The following is a 17,592-nucleotide window of genomic DNA, read 5'->3' as shown; positions in this document are numbered from 1 at the left end:
CGCTGCTTTTACTATTGATTTATATCTCCACCGTCTACTTTATTATTAGCATACTTGGCGATGGCAGCTTCTCGCCTCGTGTGTGTCTTCCATAACTCGGTGATGAATGTCTGTCTGGATCCGCTCTCAACGGCCCCCCCGAAGGCTTTTTATTGAGCTCCCCCGCTGGAAAAAACACACCCCGAGGAGCCGAGTCGGGTTCACCCGCGTAAATGTGTAGCACCTTATGTCGCCGTGGAAAAGGTGCCACGGGCGCCAATGTAAATGTCTGTGACGGGACATTTAATATTGCCATCATATCCTTCCTTAGGACGGGATTTGTCTCCGAAGTGGGAGAGAAAAAAGGATCAAAATCTCCACGGTGGGAAACGCAAGCGCCAGTAATGTTTAAACCGGGTGAAATAACTTGATTTATTTCAATTGAGTCATCAGAAATCGTCCCATTCAACCCCCAAAAAAAGGATTTTAAGACTCCTTGTCCGCCCACCTGTTTTTATTTATCCATGTTGTCCTGAATTAATGTCCTCAGATGCTATTTGATTGTTTTTCTTACAGCTTTCTTTGGCGTTTTCACTCTTAGTTCTTCCCTCCACAGCCAGATCACCAACAGTAATCCCCCCTCTCGTCGTAATATTGGATCCACCTTCTGTGCCGCACAGATGCCAGGACGCCGCCATCCATCTAGCGCTTGTCTTTTCCTCCAAACGCGCACATTCACCCCCCAAAAAAAGGGTGTTTAATTGCCTCGAAAATGGACGTCTCCACCCCTGCAATAAGGGGATCAGAGCCATTAGGGAGATTAATGGGCCCGCTAATGATGTTAAGCAGATACACCATGATTGAAATACCATTACATATGTGCACGTACGGCTCGTGCACACAGACCCCCCCCTCTCCAAAAAAAGAAACACACACAAATGAGATTAACCCAAAACACCATTAGGGGTATTTTTGGGTGAACAGTGTCTCTCCAGCGGCCGAGATGAAGATCTCTCTGCTGCTGCTCAGAGTTCAGAGAGACCAGACACATAAAATAACCCTCAGAGACATCAATGAGCACTTCACGCACTTCATTTCCACGCGTGATCTTTTATTTTGTGAGTCTGGAGGAGCTTTGTGAGACTTAAAGGGGGGAGAAATAACCCAGATGATGTCATCGGGTTGTTGTTATTTTACAGTCGGTCAGAGCAAGTTGCGTCGTTAATCGAGCGACCGCTATTGAAAGTCGCGTGGGGAAAAAAACACTCAAGGGCGGAGAGAAACTAACAATAAATGTCGACTTCCCGCTTGTTTCAGGGGAATATCTGCAAAGCTTGGTTGTTATTTCAGTGTCGTTGCGTCGCGCGTCATACGAGCTCGATGCAAACCGTGTTTTGGGTTCAGAAACGTTGACGTTCAACATGTTCGTGGTTTGCAGAAACGTGCAATGCCGACATTTTTTGTCAGGTTGGCACACAAAAAAAGAAGTGTAGTAGCATTTCTGGACCCATACGAGGAACGAACGTGTCTAATCTCTGGGACAAAACACTCTGCTTTGTGGATTAATTCACTGTCTGTGCGTTTGGACCGCGAGTGCATACATTTCTAATATACTGAAGGAAATTAAACCCCGATTAAACCTTTCCCAGAAATGGTTTATTTCAGCCGACAGTGTACAGTTCATACAATCCGACTCACTATCGTGAAATCTATTGCAATAAAAAACAGTTTCTGTGTTTCCATTCAGCGGTTTTTAATGCACAACGTGCACATAAAAACCTTGAAGACGAGATGCCATTTGTGTGAGATTGCGCGCTATTTCTTGGACTACCTTCTGCTCTGTGTGTACTTTATGTTTACACACAGTGTACTTGTGTGTACTTTATGTCTGTTTGATTGTGTCGTCTCCTCTCACTCAGGTCTGAGCCACGACAACACTTGGATCGGGTTGAACGATCGCACAGTGGAGGACGACTTCCAGTGGACCGACAAGATGGACCTGGTGAGCAACGTGTGTGTGTGTGTGTGTGTGTGTGTGTGTGTGTGTGTGTGCGATCCCAGTGGAGTTTACGCCTCCAGAGGAACTGACTACAATCAGCATCGCAGCTTGAGACTTCCTGAACAGCAGTTTGTGAAAAATAAATAATTATCCATGAGTTTGTGTTGCATTGTGATGCCAACGAAACCTCGACCTTGAAGTGTTTTTGATTTTTTTCTACAAAAAACAACAACATATCTTGTTTTGTAGCTTGTATCCTAATTTCCAACTAGAACATAACAACAAAAAATAGAGAAAGTGAGACTAAAGGGAGAAAAATACAAAATATAAAGGGATTAGTCTCTGATGTCAAGACAATTATGTTTAATTGGAGTTTTAAAGAGACACATTTGTTTGTCTTAGTGTGTGATTGTTTTGTTTGTTTTGTTGTGTGTTCAGCAATATGAGAACTGGCGTGAAAACCAGCCGGACAACTTCTTCGCCGGAGGAGAAGACTGCGTGGTGATGATCGCTCACGAGAACGGAAAATGGAACGACGTGCCATGCAACTACAACCTGCCCTACGTCTGCAAGAAGGGAACAGGTGAGAGGAGAGGAGGCGAGGAGAGGAAGGAGAGGAGAGAGGAGGGGAGGAGAGAGGGATGGGAGAGGAGAGGAGAAGAAAGAAGAAAGGAAGGAGAGGAAAGGAAAGAAGAGGAAATTAGAAAGGGGCTAGAGGGGAGGAGAGGAAAGCAGAGAGGAAATAAGAGGGGATGGTAGGAGACGAGAGGAGAGAAGAGGAAAGAAGAAAAGGATGAGACGAGAGGAAAGAAAATTAAAGAAAAGTAAAGAGGAGAGGAAATCAGAGGGGATGAGAGGAGATGGGAGTGGAAAGAAGAGAGGAGAGGAGATCAGAGAGAATGGAAGAGGAGAAGGGAGGAGAGGAAGGAAAGAAGAGAGGATGAGAAAGAGGAGAGGAAAGAAGAGAGGCGATGGTTCTTCTTCTCCAGGTGATTAGAATAACTGGCGGAGAGGTGAGGAGGCAGAGAGCAGGCGGAGGAAAACTAGGAAACTCTGAAAAAGAGGCGGCGGCTGTGAGGAGACATCGAGCCGGCGAGAAGCCGGAGTGAAGGAGGCCGAGTGAGGCGGAGGAAGAGAAGAAGAGGAGGAGAGACAACCCCGCTCTTCTGAGAGGGCTTCAATCTGAAATCCTACACGGAGAATCGAAAGCGAGATAAGAAAAGATGAACAAAATGTTCTCCCGACTGTTTCCCTCTCCTCTTCCCGACGTTCCCGTCGCGCCTCCACGGCGTCTCCGTCTGTGTCACACTGAACGCCGCGCTCGTCTTACGAGATTAGCGCTCGTTGCGCGCTCCTCCCAGACTCACACTCATCACTCTTCCTCCGTCGCACAAGAGGGAAAAAGTTCCCCGTGTGCTTCTCACTCCGCGTCCTCGGCCTATTAGGAGCCAATCTTCACCCCGCCAATTTGCATACGACCGACGGCGAGGAAGACGGCCGCGTTAGCGGCGAGGTGGAGTTCAGCTGGACTCCAGGAAGCCAGCGGCGGCTGCTTCCCCGAAAGCTTCCCCCACCCCCCCCGAGCTTTGGCTGGAACGATGCTTTGTGCTTTTGTCTGTGGGCGTAAAAAGAACCCGTTCCCTTTTTACTCTCAGGCTTTACAAGACAAAGCGATAAATCATGGACCTCAGGTGACTGCGGCACAGAAACAGAGGAAACAGCCTCGTGAATATGTAAGCGGAAGGAATGTGTGTGGTTTGAGCGGAGCAGTTGACTCGAGATGTGAATATCTGGGGTTTAAAAAATGTATTTTGATTTTGCAATCCCCTCCTTGAGCCTGATTCCTGCTTTGAGCATACACATCATCAATCACGGGATTACCTGTGCGAAAGTTTCCCTTTCGGCAGAGAAAGTGTTTTCAAGTCCCATTTTCATAAACGTGATATTTTAGGAACGCCCGGAGGGAATTTCTTTTGGCACAACTTGGCACAAAAGTCTGTTGGGTCAAAGGTCACCTTGGCCTCACGCCCGTCCCATCCTCGTGATATTTTAAGGAACGCCTTGAGAGGTTTTCCTTCGCACACACACGTCTATCAGGTCGCGACATCGCGGATGTAAAATACAACCTGACACGACCACGACGCAGTCATTCCAGTCTCTCAAATGTAATTCTGACTTTGATGAACGTGGGATCATCCAGGTAATCCCATCTTGATCTGGACACGGATGTCGAGTGTAATTCATCTCTACTCGGCAGGTTTATGACATTTGGGTTCACCCCTCGGCCTCTGGAGGAGTTCAACTCAAACGCCTTTTAGTCTCTCCCCGTCACTGAATATCATAGGAGCCTCAACGGCCTGCGACGCTATTTCACACAAACTTTTGTGTGCTTCTCCGGACGCTTTCGTCGTCTGAGGCCACCAGCGTGGAGAGAGAGGGCGCTGCTGGAGCTGCCAGCGGGGAGGGATTTCCCACAACGAGCAAGAAGTTGCACCACCTCCGCTGCACGCCGCCATCGTCCCCAGCATCCAGCCCACCTCTGACCTCAATCAGTCAGCTGCAATCACCATTTCTTTTCACCTCCGCCCCCCCCCCCACCTCCTCTTCCCTGCAACTAACCCCCATGTTAACGTCTTGTCTTGTCACTGGAGTCTGTCGCTAAGTTTTCATCCGCCCAGATTTCACGAGCTCATCAGCGGCCCCTGGGTCTTGATTAGGCAATAACAGCGCCGCGGCGGTCAGTGTGAGTGACTGAAGAGAGGCGAGACGGTCATCAGATGACACGACGGGGCTCATCACACATCTCACACAAGCCTCTAATCATTAATCACACGCGTATTGAAGCCCGCAGACCGTACATGAGAAGTCGTGACGTCACCCGCTGGTTTGTGCAGCGCCGCTTTGAAGCAATTTAAGGTTGCCGTTTTGGCCGACGCCATCTTGGATTTGTGCCGTCGTTCTTGGCTTTTCGCAAACCAGTGAATGGAGTGAGGATCGTTTACTGAATGAACATCATGATGTATTGAAGAAAGACTTGAAACTAGAGATTGAGACATAAACTGAGGGAATAAATCAAGCGGAGTAGACTTTCCATAGACTTCTATACAACCAGAGAAATCGCCCCCTGGTGGTCAGGGGAGATAATGTAGCTTTAACACATGAAGCATGGACTTCTATACAACCAGAGGAGTCGCCCCTGGTGGTCAAGAGAAAGAATGCAGCTTTAACACATGAAGCATGGACTTCTATACAACCAGAGGAGTCGCCCCCTGGTGGTCAGGAGAGAGAATGCAGCTTTAACACATGAAGCATAGACTTCTATACAACCAGAGGAGTCTCCCCTGGTGGTCAGGAGAGATAATGCATGGTTAAGACATTAAGCATAGACTTCTATACAACCACAGGAGTCGCCCCCTGGTGGTCAGGAGAGAGAATGCAGCTTTAACACATGAAGCATGGACTTCTATACAACCAGAGGAGTCGCCCCTGGTGGTCAGTAGAGAGAATGTAGCTTTAACACATGAAGCATAGACTTCTATACAACCAGAGAAATCGCCCCCTGGTGGTTAGGAGAGAGAACGCAGCTTTAAGACATGAAGCATAGACTTCTATACAACCAGAGGAGTCTCCCCTGGTGGTCAGGAGAGAGAATGCAGCTTTAACACATGAAGCATGGACTTCTGTACAACCAGAGGAGTCGCCCCTGGTGGTCAGTAGAGAGAATGTAGCTTTAACACATGAAGCATAGACTTCTATACAACCAAAGGAGTCGCCCCTGGTGGTCAAGAGAGAGAATGCAGCTTTAACACATGAAGCATATACTTCTATACAACCAGAGGAGTCGCCCCTGGTGGTCAGTAGAGAGAATGCAGCTTTAAGACATGAAGCATGGACTTCTATACAACCAGAGGAGTCGCCCCCTGGTGGTCAGGAGAGAGAACGCAGCTTTAACACATGAAGCATAGACTTCTATACAACCAGAGGAGTCGCCCCTGGTGGTCAGGAGAGAGAATGCAGCTTTAAGACATGAAGCATGGACTTCTATACAACCAGAGGAGTCGCCCCTGGTGGTCAGTAGAGAGAATGCAGCTTTAAGACATTAAGCATATACTTCTATACAACCAGAGGAGTCTCCTTTAGATAGACTGCCATTTGAAAGTACTTACACATCACACTCAGAAGCTGTATTTCATTGCTGGAACATTGAAAAGTAGATTTTATGTAAAACAGCAGAAACTTTTCACTCCCATCATGGATTCGAGTAACGAGCGCGTACTCCTGAGCCGCCTTTGAGCTCTTCCAGCGAGGACGAGGGGGGAATTACCCGCAACAGGACACGCAAGTATTATGAAACCGTTCCATCTGTTTTGATGGGTTATCATGTGCAGAGACAGGACATGTAATTTTGTGCGACACACTCGGCGCCGTGCGAGCGCTCTGGAGACGGTCGGCTGTCGTCGGCCGTCAGCGGTTGGTTTGTGCGTCGCCGTGTAATGCAACAGTTGTAGGATACGCAATGTGTGGCGTTAAAGTGTGCAATGTATTTTAATTTTTGGTATTTCTTTATGAGTTACTCAACGAGCTATGTGTGTGTGTGCATACACACACACACACACACACACACACACACACACATCTTTGTGTTTAAATGAGGACGAACTCTTTATTTATTCATGTGATAATTTATCAAGGCGTTGATGCTGAAGAGGAGTCTTTGCAGTCACAAAGAGGAGATAACGCTCCTCTTTGTGACCTGAGAGTTCCCCTCAGGGACCCCGTGTTGTCATTGTGTTGTCATTGTGTTGTCATTGTGTAGACATTGTGTAGACATCGCCGCTCCCGGTCGTTACATCCTCCACAGGGACACGGGTTCAGGGACCCAGCAGACCTCTGAGGAGCTACACCCACCGCTCACCGGCTCACAGAAAACCCCCGAAAATAAGCTCTGTGGCAAATTACATGTTATGATACGCACACTTTTTTGTTCAGAGAGATCATTTCCACAAATGAAAGTGTGACTACAAAAGAACCAAAAACAACCAACACGCTGTCTTTAAGATGTAAACCGAACCAAGAAGTTCTTGGTAGCACTATTTAGCGTTAGTAAAGCATGAATAAACACTGAAGTCATCATTTCTAAAGCATTATTCCAACATGACGTGTTAATGCTTGGAAAACAACAAATACTTAACAATTGGTTAGTAACTAATCACTTATCATTTACTAACACTTTACAAATGATCTCATTGATCATCTATAAGTCCTGAATACTTCATTTACAAATGGGGAATCCATCATTTATAAAGTGTAAAAGTATGAAACCAAAGATTATTAATCAAGAATGAAACATTTATAGTGTTAACAACAAAATGTACTTAAAGTATCAAAAGTATTTTTATGTAGAATGGGAGGGTTCATCATTATAGATGCATAAACCTCCATAAGCTCTCAAAACATTGTACATTGTGTTGTTTAGTCTTTAACAACCTCGTTTATAAACCGCTCGTATGTTTTGCATGAAGAAATTATTCATGAATGAGTTTCTAATGAGTGCTCATGTTGGAATAATGCTTTATAAATGATGAATTCAGTGTTCATTCATGCTTTACTAATGCTAAATAGTGTGTACTTATCATAAAGTGCGACGTCTTTAAAACTTTGTGTGTCCTTTTAGACATGAGGACGTGTTGAAAGAGGGAAACAACCGGCCTGGAAAAAATCCACAAATCCTCAAATAATATAAAAGTTGTATCTCGTCTGTTCGTCCCGGTTGAAAAACATGTTTTGTGAAACAGACAGGTGAGTTATGTGCTGTTGCGTTTTCTCGGCGACCTACAAGCAGCGACGTCCCGCAGCATCAGGTGTTTGCTTATCACAGCTGCCGGACGGACAGATAACCTTTTTGTCGATCCTGCCGCGTGATTTATTCCAAAGGCGGAAATTGTTGCTCCGGCCTTTTATCCAAAGCGTAGCCGGCGTGTCCTCGCTGCAGCTCAGGACTCGACGCGCGATGACCGCCACGAACAGCAATGTTCTCATCTCTCGCGAAAAAGGTTCACCAAACATCTTGCTGTTATTGGAATAACGGCCACGCCATCTCGTCCGGACCGCCTGGAAGGAATAGACTATTGAGAAGGTGAGGACACGCTGTGCGCCGCGGAGTTTTAGACTACTCTGTTTTCTGCAAACATCTCCTGCAGTTGTCTGCCGACGGTCTGCGGCGCTCGCCGTGCCACTAACTCACACTGACTTCCTCCCGCCGCGCAGCCAGAAAGTAGCGCCAGAAACACGCTGCTTTCAAGTTCACAGCTAACACACACACACACACACACACACACACACACACACCTGCAAGCAGGAGTAACTTCCTCTTAATGTCAGAGAAAGTTGAATACCTCACATCGGCTGCCACGCACTGCCATCTGTGAGCTTTACATACATTAATGTACGTTGTTTGTTCTCGCTTCTGAACAAGGATTCATGTAACGCTTTAAAAAGAAATCACCTTTCCTCTCCGGCTCCCTGTCGTCTTTTCTCTTCATCTTCGGTCTCCATCGCCTTCGTTTCTCCATCTCTTCACCCACACTTCCCTCCGTTCCACTTATGATCCCTAATGCCGAGAGCTTCAAAGCCTCGTCCCTGTTTTCCTGCTCGCGAGCTCCAGCGAACAAAAGCCCCACGTCGGAAGGCAAATCTGCGTCGGCTCAGGACCCGTCAGCCGGAGAGACTCGGCGATGCGTCGGAGACGCGTTGGAGGTAATCTGGCGAGGAGCCTGTTGCCGAGCTGCAGCCAATGAGAGCGCAGGACTTTGAGTTGAGGGGTCGCCTCGACGCCGGAGACGTCGTTGCACCTGGATGCGAACAGGATGTGAATAAGTGGAGACGTGTGGAAGGATCAACAGAGCTGCTTCTAGCACTTTTACACTGTCATTCACACTTTAAAATGTACGCTGATGGCCCAACAAAATATGGATTATTGAAGCTTCTGAGTATCTTGCCACTTGAAAATCTGTCTGTGTGCAGATATTATATTATATTACACACAAATGTCATGATTTAAGAAAGATTATTGTGTGACGGGGACGTCAGGACGTTTACCAACCTCGCTTTTATTTCAAAGGTTAAGTTGTTGCTTAAAAAGATCAAGCAATAAATTACATTTTTTACGGCCTTTTTTTCTGTTTTTTGTTTTTAAAGAAGCTAGTTCTTCTCCCGTCAGCCGTCCCCGGACGTCCTTCAGGCTTTCTTCTCCAAAAAATACCTTTTTTCTGACTTAAAATCCCGGCTCCATTTGCTTTTTCCTTCCTGAGTTTCGTGACATTTTCTTTCATCCGCACTTCAACACGCTCTGACTTTGCACTGGAATCGTTCGGTGTGCATCGACGAGGACTAATGGAGAAAAAAAACTACCTTTCAGCCTTTCCACGCCGCGTCCAGCGTCTCCAGTGAGGAGGAAAGTGCTTTTTGTCTCTTCTTTCCACAACACATTAAACTGTAAACCTGGCGTTAAAGCTTTCATCAGACTTAATGACACCGCTCTTCCCCGTATTAAGAGTTTAAGAGCTATTAGGACAAGGACGAGGGAATTAACAGGCTCTGTAAACATTTTCTGATTGCTGATTACGTCCTTTCAGCTCACGGAGCTGTAAGTCACATCCGAGGGTGAAATCTACGCTGGATACTGGTTTTGGTTAGAAAATAAATTAAAAAAATTAAAGTACTTCTGGGTCAGAGACCGCGTGGAAGTTAGTGTTGCGATATCTCTTTGAAATATCTCGAAACTGAAACAGTACCACGGCGAAAGAATCTAAAATGCCAGTAAAGTAATTGAATACTAAATGACATTTGAAGTAAAGAAGTGTCATCGTTTAGGATGCTAGTGATTCATGTGGTTCGTGACTTCCTTTAATCGCCTTTTCAACTTCGTCGGTTGACTCCGTCCTCGCGGCACGGCTTATTTTCGGCCTGTCGCCAAGTTCAAACCCATCTGCACATCAACTGGACTCGTGGGAGCAGCTCTTACCTAAACGGCGTCCTACTTTAAAGCACCTAAAATAAATAAAAAGCTCCCGTTTTTTAATGGCGGGACACTGCGATGCGTTTCTCGGTTCAGTTTTGCCTTTTGCGACGCTAACTTCCCCCGAAACTCAAACACACATTCCCTCCACCTTTACTCCGTCAGACTGAAAGCTTCCTTTCTGCAGCTTTTGTTCGTGCTCTCTCGCATGGCGGCGTTAACGCGAGCCTCTCCGCGGACGCACGGAGGCGTTTGCCCTCGATGCGCCGGTTCATTGCATCGCTCACTAAAACGCCAGAGGGCGTCCGACACGATGAACTGTGTGTAACCGGCACACAAGGAAATATATATATTTATATATATATATACAAACCAACCTCCACAATGCCGAGGAGGGATTGTAATTATCTGTGAACTCATATCTCATATTCATGGAGGACTTTACTGCCTTCATACGAGTCCTTTGAAAGGAAGCGTTTCAGACGTTATGAAGGAACTGATTTGATTTGGCAGAAAAATATTGACTCAAATGGAGATATTTAGGACTTCCTGTTTCTAAATCATCTAAAAACAAAAAAGCCTTTTTTTATGATCCCTTGTGCTTGAATGCCAAGTTCCACAAATTCAGAGTTTACGTCATTTTCTGGTGTGAGCTTCAACCTAGGTCATTAATTCAAGGTCATTACTATTAAAATCCAGATGATGTTCATTTACTGAATAGATCAATACACATCAAACACATTGGTCAAATGTAAAGAAGTTCCAGCGAGAACTAATGGCGGGGAAACGCGTGGAACGAATGGAAAATAGGGTGTTCATGTTTTATAAAATTCAAAATTTCGATAAACGCTGACAGAAAAAGTCAAGATTAAAACCAAAAGTGTTGTTATAATCCATCTTTCAGTTGAAATCTCAGCAGTGCATTGAACTATTGAGCTTCCTCCATCTTTGACCATTTGATAAATGTCCGTCATGACTGATAGCAGCTGTATTTTCCACCTAACTGGAGTTTAAATCCAACATTACGGACGAAACGTCGATTCAAAGAGTCGCCTAAAAGCTTCCCCGTGATCGTGAGGCACGTAAAGTTAAAAAAAGAGGCGTCTCGGCACCTTCGGCCGCCGCCTCCAGAGCTCCTGTCAGAGGGCGCCGGCGCCCTCTGACAGCAGTGTTAAGATATCTGTGGAGCGGTGCGAGTGCGTCCCCGAAGGCTTCAGTCCACCCTGTCAGTCTGCGGCCGCAGTGTCAATCCCCGCTCGTGAAAACATTTTTCTGACTCTGCTGTCTCCGAGACGCCCGTGTTACTCCTGACAGCCGCCCACTCGCTCGCCGACTCGGACAGACGCGCCGTCCCGCGGACACTAAATCCACATTTTGATGTTTGTGTGCGCTGTGAGCGCTTTTTCTTGAGAGATGGACCAGAAGCCCGAGAGCAGAGAGCAGACATGTTGAATGTTTTAATCACGCACACAAGTCCTTCTCGTGGGATAACAGACTCTTTGTTGTGTGCTGTCCTTTCCTCCCCCCCCCCCCCCCCCCCCCCTTTCAGTGCTTTGCGGAGCCCCGCCCACCGTGGACAACGCCTTCCTGATTGGTCGGAAGCGCTCCCACTACGACATCCACTCCGTGGCGCGCTACCAGTGCGCCGACGGCTTCCTGCAGCGCCACGTGCCCACCGCCAAGTGCCGCGCCAACGGCAAGTGGGACCGGCCTAAAATCATCTGCATAAAATGTAAGTTTTTCCATTTTTTTTTCCCGCACAGACTGAAGGCGTGTGTTTCCATTCGTTAGGTCATCTCCACATTTACATTTTGCTATTTTTAGCACGGCGCCAACACGAACCTGCCGCGTTCTCCGCCCTCGGGAGCCACTGTCGCCACGCGCATGCTGCCTCGCCTTCCCGCCTCTCATTATTAATAATTGCGAGCAAAAAAGTATTACTGCGGTCGCTCGCAGGCTGGAGGAAATCTCCCGGGCTCCATGAGGAGGAGGTTCGGTCTCTTTTAAGAGCTTCATGCTTGAGGTGGAGGTCTTCTTTTCAGACCTGTTTTATTAGATACAAAGGATTTCTACTAAACGCTTCAAACCAAAGGGGAACATGACCTTTTGACCCGAGTTTTAGAGTAAAGAATGAACTTGCACTTGCAGGTGCAGCAAATATTATCATATTCATTTTTAGACGGGTCTTGCTGCAGGGTCCACCTCCCTGTGGGAACCTTTCTGGCCCCGAGATTGTGGAAGAAAGTAACATCAGACGGGATCATCAGGATACGATAGCATGCGTTCGCTAGTTTTAAAAAAGCCTCGCGACATCCACCAATAAAGAACATGACCTGAATATTTTGAGGAAGTCAGGTAACGCAACGTTAAGAGGCAAATAATTTGTACTAAAGCAATTTGTTTTCCAACGTTATGTCGTGTTAATGCTGGTAGCAAACCAACTTTGACCGGACTTTAAGCTTTTTTTCGTTTCGTCCTGTTTGCTCGCCACATTAGCATTGCTAACTCACAAAGCTAACCAATAAATGTGATGTTGCATCACTTCATAAGCAGGGGTGAAAGTACCTTAGGTCACTAAAACATCACTAAGATCCGGTGCTTGTTGAAAACAACACGTCACGATCGCGTTTCCAACAAGAAAACACACGTTCTAACGGGACGTCGGTGTGTGTTTGTTCGTTAACATTGCAGGATTTATGGGTTTTTTTGTCAAATAATTGGAAAAATATGTTCCCAACTGTCGAAACAAAGAACTGAAAAGCAGCAAACGTGTTGTTTAAGCCATGAAATGCGTGATAAACACACATCATTTCCCATCTGAGTGGGTAACACATGATTTTCCGCCCTGACGCGCTGCATAACGTGTGATTTCCCACCCAGAGCTCTGCAGCACAACGCTGTTGGAAATCATGACATCGCAGCCTTTCAATCCTTTTTGAAGCCACAGCTTTGTTTTAACACAGTTTAGCATCAAAAATCAATGACAACGCTCTTTTAATTATGCAACTTTCACACACACCTCATCTCCTTTGACTCTGAAAATAAACTTTACTTCCCCGAAAAAAAGGGACTTTAAAGGAATAAATGTCTTAACGTTTCAGCATAATTTCCCTCTTCTTCAAAGGCGGTATAAAGGAGTTGATATATATATATATATATACATATTCAACAAACTGTGCCTTGTACTTCCTTTCACTCAGATCACAATGTGACAGTTATGATGAAATACTGAAATAATGTGGCCTCTGTTGAAAGCGATAAAAAAAAAAAAAAAAAAGATTTTCCTTTTCGACTTTTGGACAGAGTTGTTACTTCACGGCCCAGAGTCAGTGTGTCCTCGACATTCACCCAGAGAGGGACGGAGCGGCCTAAATTTGGCGCCGCACACCAGGAACGAGCTTATTCTGAGGCCGCGAGTGGGTGAAGGCTCGCTGGAGGCCTTCAGGCGTGAGATCAGACCAGCTCCCCTCCGTGTGGTGGAAAGCAGCGAAACCTTCGACAGAGAACATGCGGCGTTTCACCTTCCTGCTTTTTGATCTCCTCCGTCTCGTACCTGGTGTTAACCTCCCTCCGACTCCGATTCATCTCTGTCTTACATCAGTTTGTTTTTTCTCCCCCCCCCCCCCCCCCCCCAAAAGAAAGCATATTTATTTTTCCTTTCATCTGACTTGTCTTTTCTGCTCCGCTCTGTTTTTTTTTTTTTTGTTCTCGCTCCATCAGCCCGGCGAGCCCACCGCTACCGGCGCCACCACCACAAGAGCCGGAGGGAGCGCAGGAAGCACAAGCGGCACGGCCACGGAGGAGAGCCGGGCCGCAACCACAACCACAACCACAACCACGACCGCAACCACGACCACGACCGCAACCACGACCGCGCCCGCGTCCACGTCTGAACCAAAAGAGAAAGAACGAAAAAAAAAATAACCGCCCCTTGTTTTCCCCTCCCTCTTCTCTTCCTCTGCTGCTAACTGCGGCGGCTTTGCCTGTCACCCCTCCATCTTGCCCCGTTAGCGCCACGCTACCGCTCAAAACTCTCTGCCCGAGGCTCCTCCCCCTTTCCCTGCACTGCCCCGCCCTTAGCTCCGCCCCTCCCTCCCCCTCTTCCCCCCTAGGCTCTCCGAGGTCCACCTGTATCATAGTATCAACGCTGAGGCCCACTAAAGTGCTGCCAGGCGTCATCGGGACAACAACAACAACAACGACAACAACAACATCCCTTTGTACTCTTTTTCCTTTCCTCTCTCTCTCTCTCTCTCTCTCTCTCTCTCTCTCTCTCTGGTGACCTTCCCTCGTCCTAACTCGTCGTGCGTCTCCCGTCCGTCCTCTTAACTCGACCCGGCGACTCTCCCTCCGAGCTCAACATGGGGCTACGCTGACCTGTTTTAAAACAACAACAACAACAACAACAACAACAACAAAACCCTTTGAGATCCACGCCGAACATTCTTCGGAGAGAAGCGGTTTAGTACAAACTACAAATAGGGACGACATCACTGAAAAGGTTTTTTTTCTCCGAAAATCAGACGAGTCAAAGGATGACACCCGATGTTGTTGACTTGAGCCTTTTGTCTGTCGAACACATTATTTTTTACAAACACCGTTTGTGTTTACTTCCCGACTCCGCTGCTTTTTCTTTTTTTTTTGTTGTTGTTCTTTGCTTTTTTATAAGACATTGTACTTTGACTTTTAAGCGACTTATTCCCCAAAAAAAAAACCGATTTGATTGATTTTTTTCATTTGGAATCAGAGGCCGTTGTAATTGAATTATTTGATTGTTAGCGTTGTATCTTCTTGTCATTGTGAGACGGTTCCTTTAGATCAGATGCGAGGACGGAAAAAAAAAAAAAAAAGGAGAAAATGGAAGAAAAGAAAAGAGAAAAAAAAAAAGCCGCATTTCAAGTTTCATCATATCGCACATCACACATCAGTCACTTCTCAGAAGTGTCAGACGGCCTCGACCAGGCGTCCGTCCCCGTCGTCTCGGAGGGTTCGTGGAACCCTTTGATGCCGGCGCGTCTCGACTCAGCTCAGCGATCCCACGTCTGCTTTGCCTTTTCTTGTAGTTTGTGTCTTTGATGTTTTTGTTCAATCGCTAAACATGACCTTTTTAATAAATGATAATACATTAAAATGAACGGCTGACCTCTCTCATTAGCCAAGACGGAAGAAATGAAATTGCCTCGCTCGCGTTTGGATTGAACTGACAAAATAAAGCTCTTTGTACCGCGCGACATTGATTATGTTTACGTGCACAAGTAGCTCCAGTTTCTGCCTTTATAAAAAATACATTACTCCTTCGCTGGTAAAAATGAATATTCAACTAATACTCCTGTTTCCCTGCAGCTGCGCGAACACGGCGTCCCTCTTTTTCTATCCTTTCCTTCCACCACCTTCTTGAAAACGCCGCTCGTCCTTAAACCTGTTGACATCCAAGTCATTCATAATGTTTAGAAAAGATGTTGTTTTCTTTCCTTTCGGCGCTTTTCTTTGAACACGCCAGCCTTGAGAACTGTTTTCACCGATTGAGACGCATATTCTGAATCTACGTCTCCTATGAATGCTCCTCAAACCAGAATAATATCAGCATATCAGCACATTTATTCATCGGAAAAAATGCTACATTGAGAATAAGGCCTCGATCAGATTACCCATGTGCAACATGCTATTACATGAGAACAATGTTGGAGCATCCATGTGCATGTAAACATAGGCAGGGACATATTATCGCCTCATAAAACTTATCAAACGGATGCAGCGTTGGCGTTCACGTGGTGTCGCGTGTGTTCATCCCCCTTTTATTGCAGTTTTTATAACCCAACTTTTGAGTGGGATATCCGGCCCGTTAGCAGCTGAATGCCGCCCTTGTTTGTTGATGGACAGGTAGCGTGCTCTCACTTCAGTTCATCACCAGCTGTTTGCTGTCAACATGTGAAAAAGGTAAAACAAAACCCACAAGAGGAAAGAGGCTTGAGCGCTCCGTCAACCTGAAAGGGTGGACTTTAAAGTTTCTGAGGGTTTATATCACGAAAAGCCTCATCTTTTACATCACACATTGTCATTTCATTCATTGTTAATACATCAAAATGTGGAAAAAACGCGCCGCGATGACGAGGAAGAAGTTGCAGTTGTCCGCTCGGCCGACCTCTTGTGTCGTCCTTGGACGGGAAAGGGTGAAGCGAGCGAAATAGTTATTGGGTCACATCGCAAAGCTCCGGGTTTTACAGAAAAAGAGTCGCAAGCAGAGACTCAATGGCCTCCTGGCTCATGAGGCAAAGCTGCACACGTCGTATGGCGAGGAAGAAGATACAGAGACGCGGAGCTCTCTCTTATTCCGGCGTGTTTGTGTGTTTATGATTCAGGGTGTTGACAATGGCTGAGGTCCCAGAGGAGGAGGATGATGATGATGATGGCGGAGGGTCAGCAGAGATTAAGGCTTCCCATTTCTGGGGCAGAGTCTCGCAGCTGCTCACAGCTGCTCGCACCTGCGCGTCCTGCTTTAAAGACGAGGATGGAGGCGGGTAGAACAAGCGATTCGCCCTCTTTTCGTTCCCCTTTCATTGCCGGGTTAAAGGCGGTGGTTAACTTAAAGCCAGCACTTGAGGTTAAAGCCTCGAGGATTACGTCCCAAACACCGACTCCAGCCCTTTTATCTTTTACATTTCCTCCTCCGGTTCTCGCTTTACTTTCCTCCAAATTACCACTTCTTGTTTATCTTTTCACGTATTGTTTTTTTAAAAGAACACAAAAGTACGATCAGGTTAAATAAAGTCACACGAGGTAAGAGAACGCATCCCGTGCACATTAACTCTCTGCCTTTTGTTTGTCTCCTCTCACCTTGGCAATGACAACACGGAGCCGACCGGTGAACCTCCACCTCTGTATCAGTCTAATTAATCTAGCGCACGCTTAATTAACAAGTCGCATTATCTGCGGAGGGAAGGGTTAGGTTGACGGACAGCCAGTGGGAGGTCTGGGGTGACGGACAGGAGACCCAGACAACTGTCACAGCCCGTCAAACCCGCCCTGTCGTATCTGAGATCTCGGAGCGCCGTCGGGCCTCTTCGCTTTCTATCTGTCCGGGAAAATGGATCGAGTGTACGGGCGGTTGAAGGAAAAGACAGAACAGAAGCTCCTTCTGGCGGTAATTCAATTCAGCGTTGATGTCCAGAGACAGTGTAATTACAGCTGTGTGACAGGAAATAGGAAACTTTTCTGAAAGGGGAATAATGACGCGAGGATGTGAATTTGGCCCCGAGAGCTGAGCGCATGGGGAGACGAGACTGGACAACAACAACAACAATAATGTTCTTAATTGAGGTAAGTCCTTGTTTAGGTCGGGTGAACCGAACCCTGGAGCGTTTAACCCTTCGGTGCAGTTCCTTGGGGTTAATGTCAGACTTGACAAGCACAAACAAGCGCTCCGGTCCGCCTCCAATGCGTTGCCTCGGTCTATTTATGCGTTTGCGACCACAACGTTTTTAACATTCACTGTTCATCAGAACAGGATTAGGAGACGAGTTCATCTCTAGGGGACCGATCGGGATCCTCATCGTCTCCTCGTGACGATGAGAGATTGACGGGGCCCACCAGCCCGCTG

General features: G+C 46.7%; 1 protein-coding gene across 1 annotated transcript in view; it reads left to right on the top strand.

The window, feature by feature from the left end:
- The window catches only part of ncanb (neurocan b), a 139,269-nt gene extending 121,977 nt beyond the window's left edge, over positions 1–17,292 (top strand). Inside the window, exons 13-16 of the mRNA XM_068591365.1 lie at positions 1,899–1,981; positions 2,417–2,561; positions 11,545–11,727; positions 13,716–17,292. Coding sequence (XP_068447466.1) covers positions 1,899–1,981; positions 2,417–2,561; positions 11,545–11,727; positions 13,716–13,888 — 584 coding nt within the window. The 3' untranslated portion in view covers positions 13,889–17,292. The remainder of the gene's footprint in view (positions 1–1,898; positions 1,982–2,416; positions 2,562–11,544; positions 11,728–13,715) is intronic.
- Positions 17,293–17,592: the final 300 nt, after the last annotated feature.

This window comes from Clinocottus analis, unplaced genomic scaffold, assembly GCF_023055335.1.
Source record: "Clinocottus analis isolate CAN_PGR_092001 unplaced genomic scaffold, fCliAna1.0.p SCAF_25, whole genome shotgun sequence".
Lineage (NCBI taxonomy): Eukaryota > Metazoa > Chordata > Actinopteri > Perciformes > Cottidae > Clinocottus > Clinocottus analis.
This window is presented reverse-complemented; position numbering and strand designations above follow the sequence as displayed.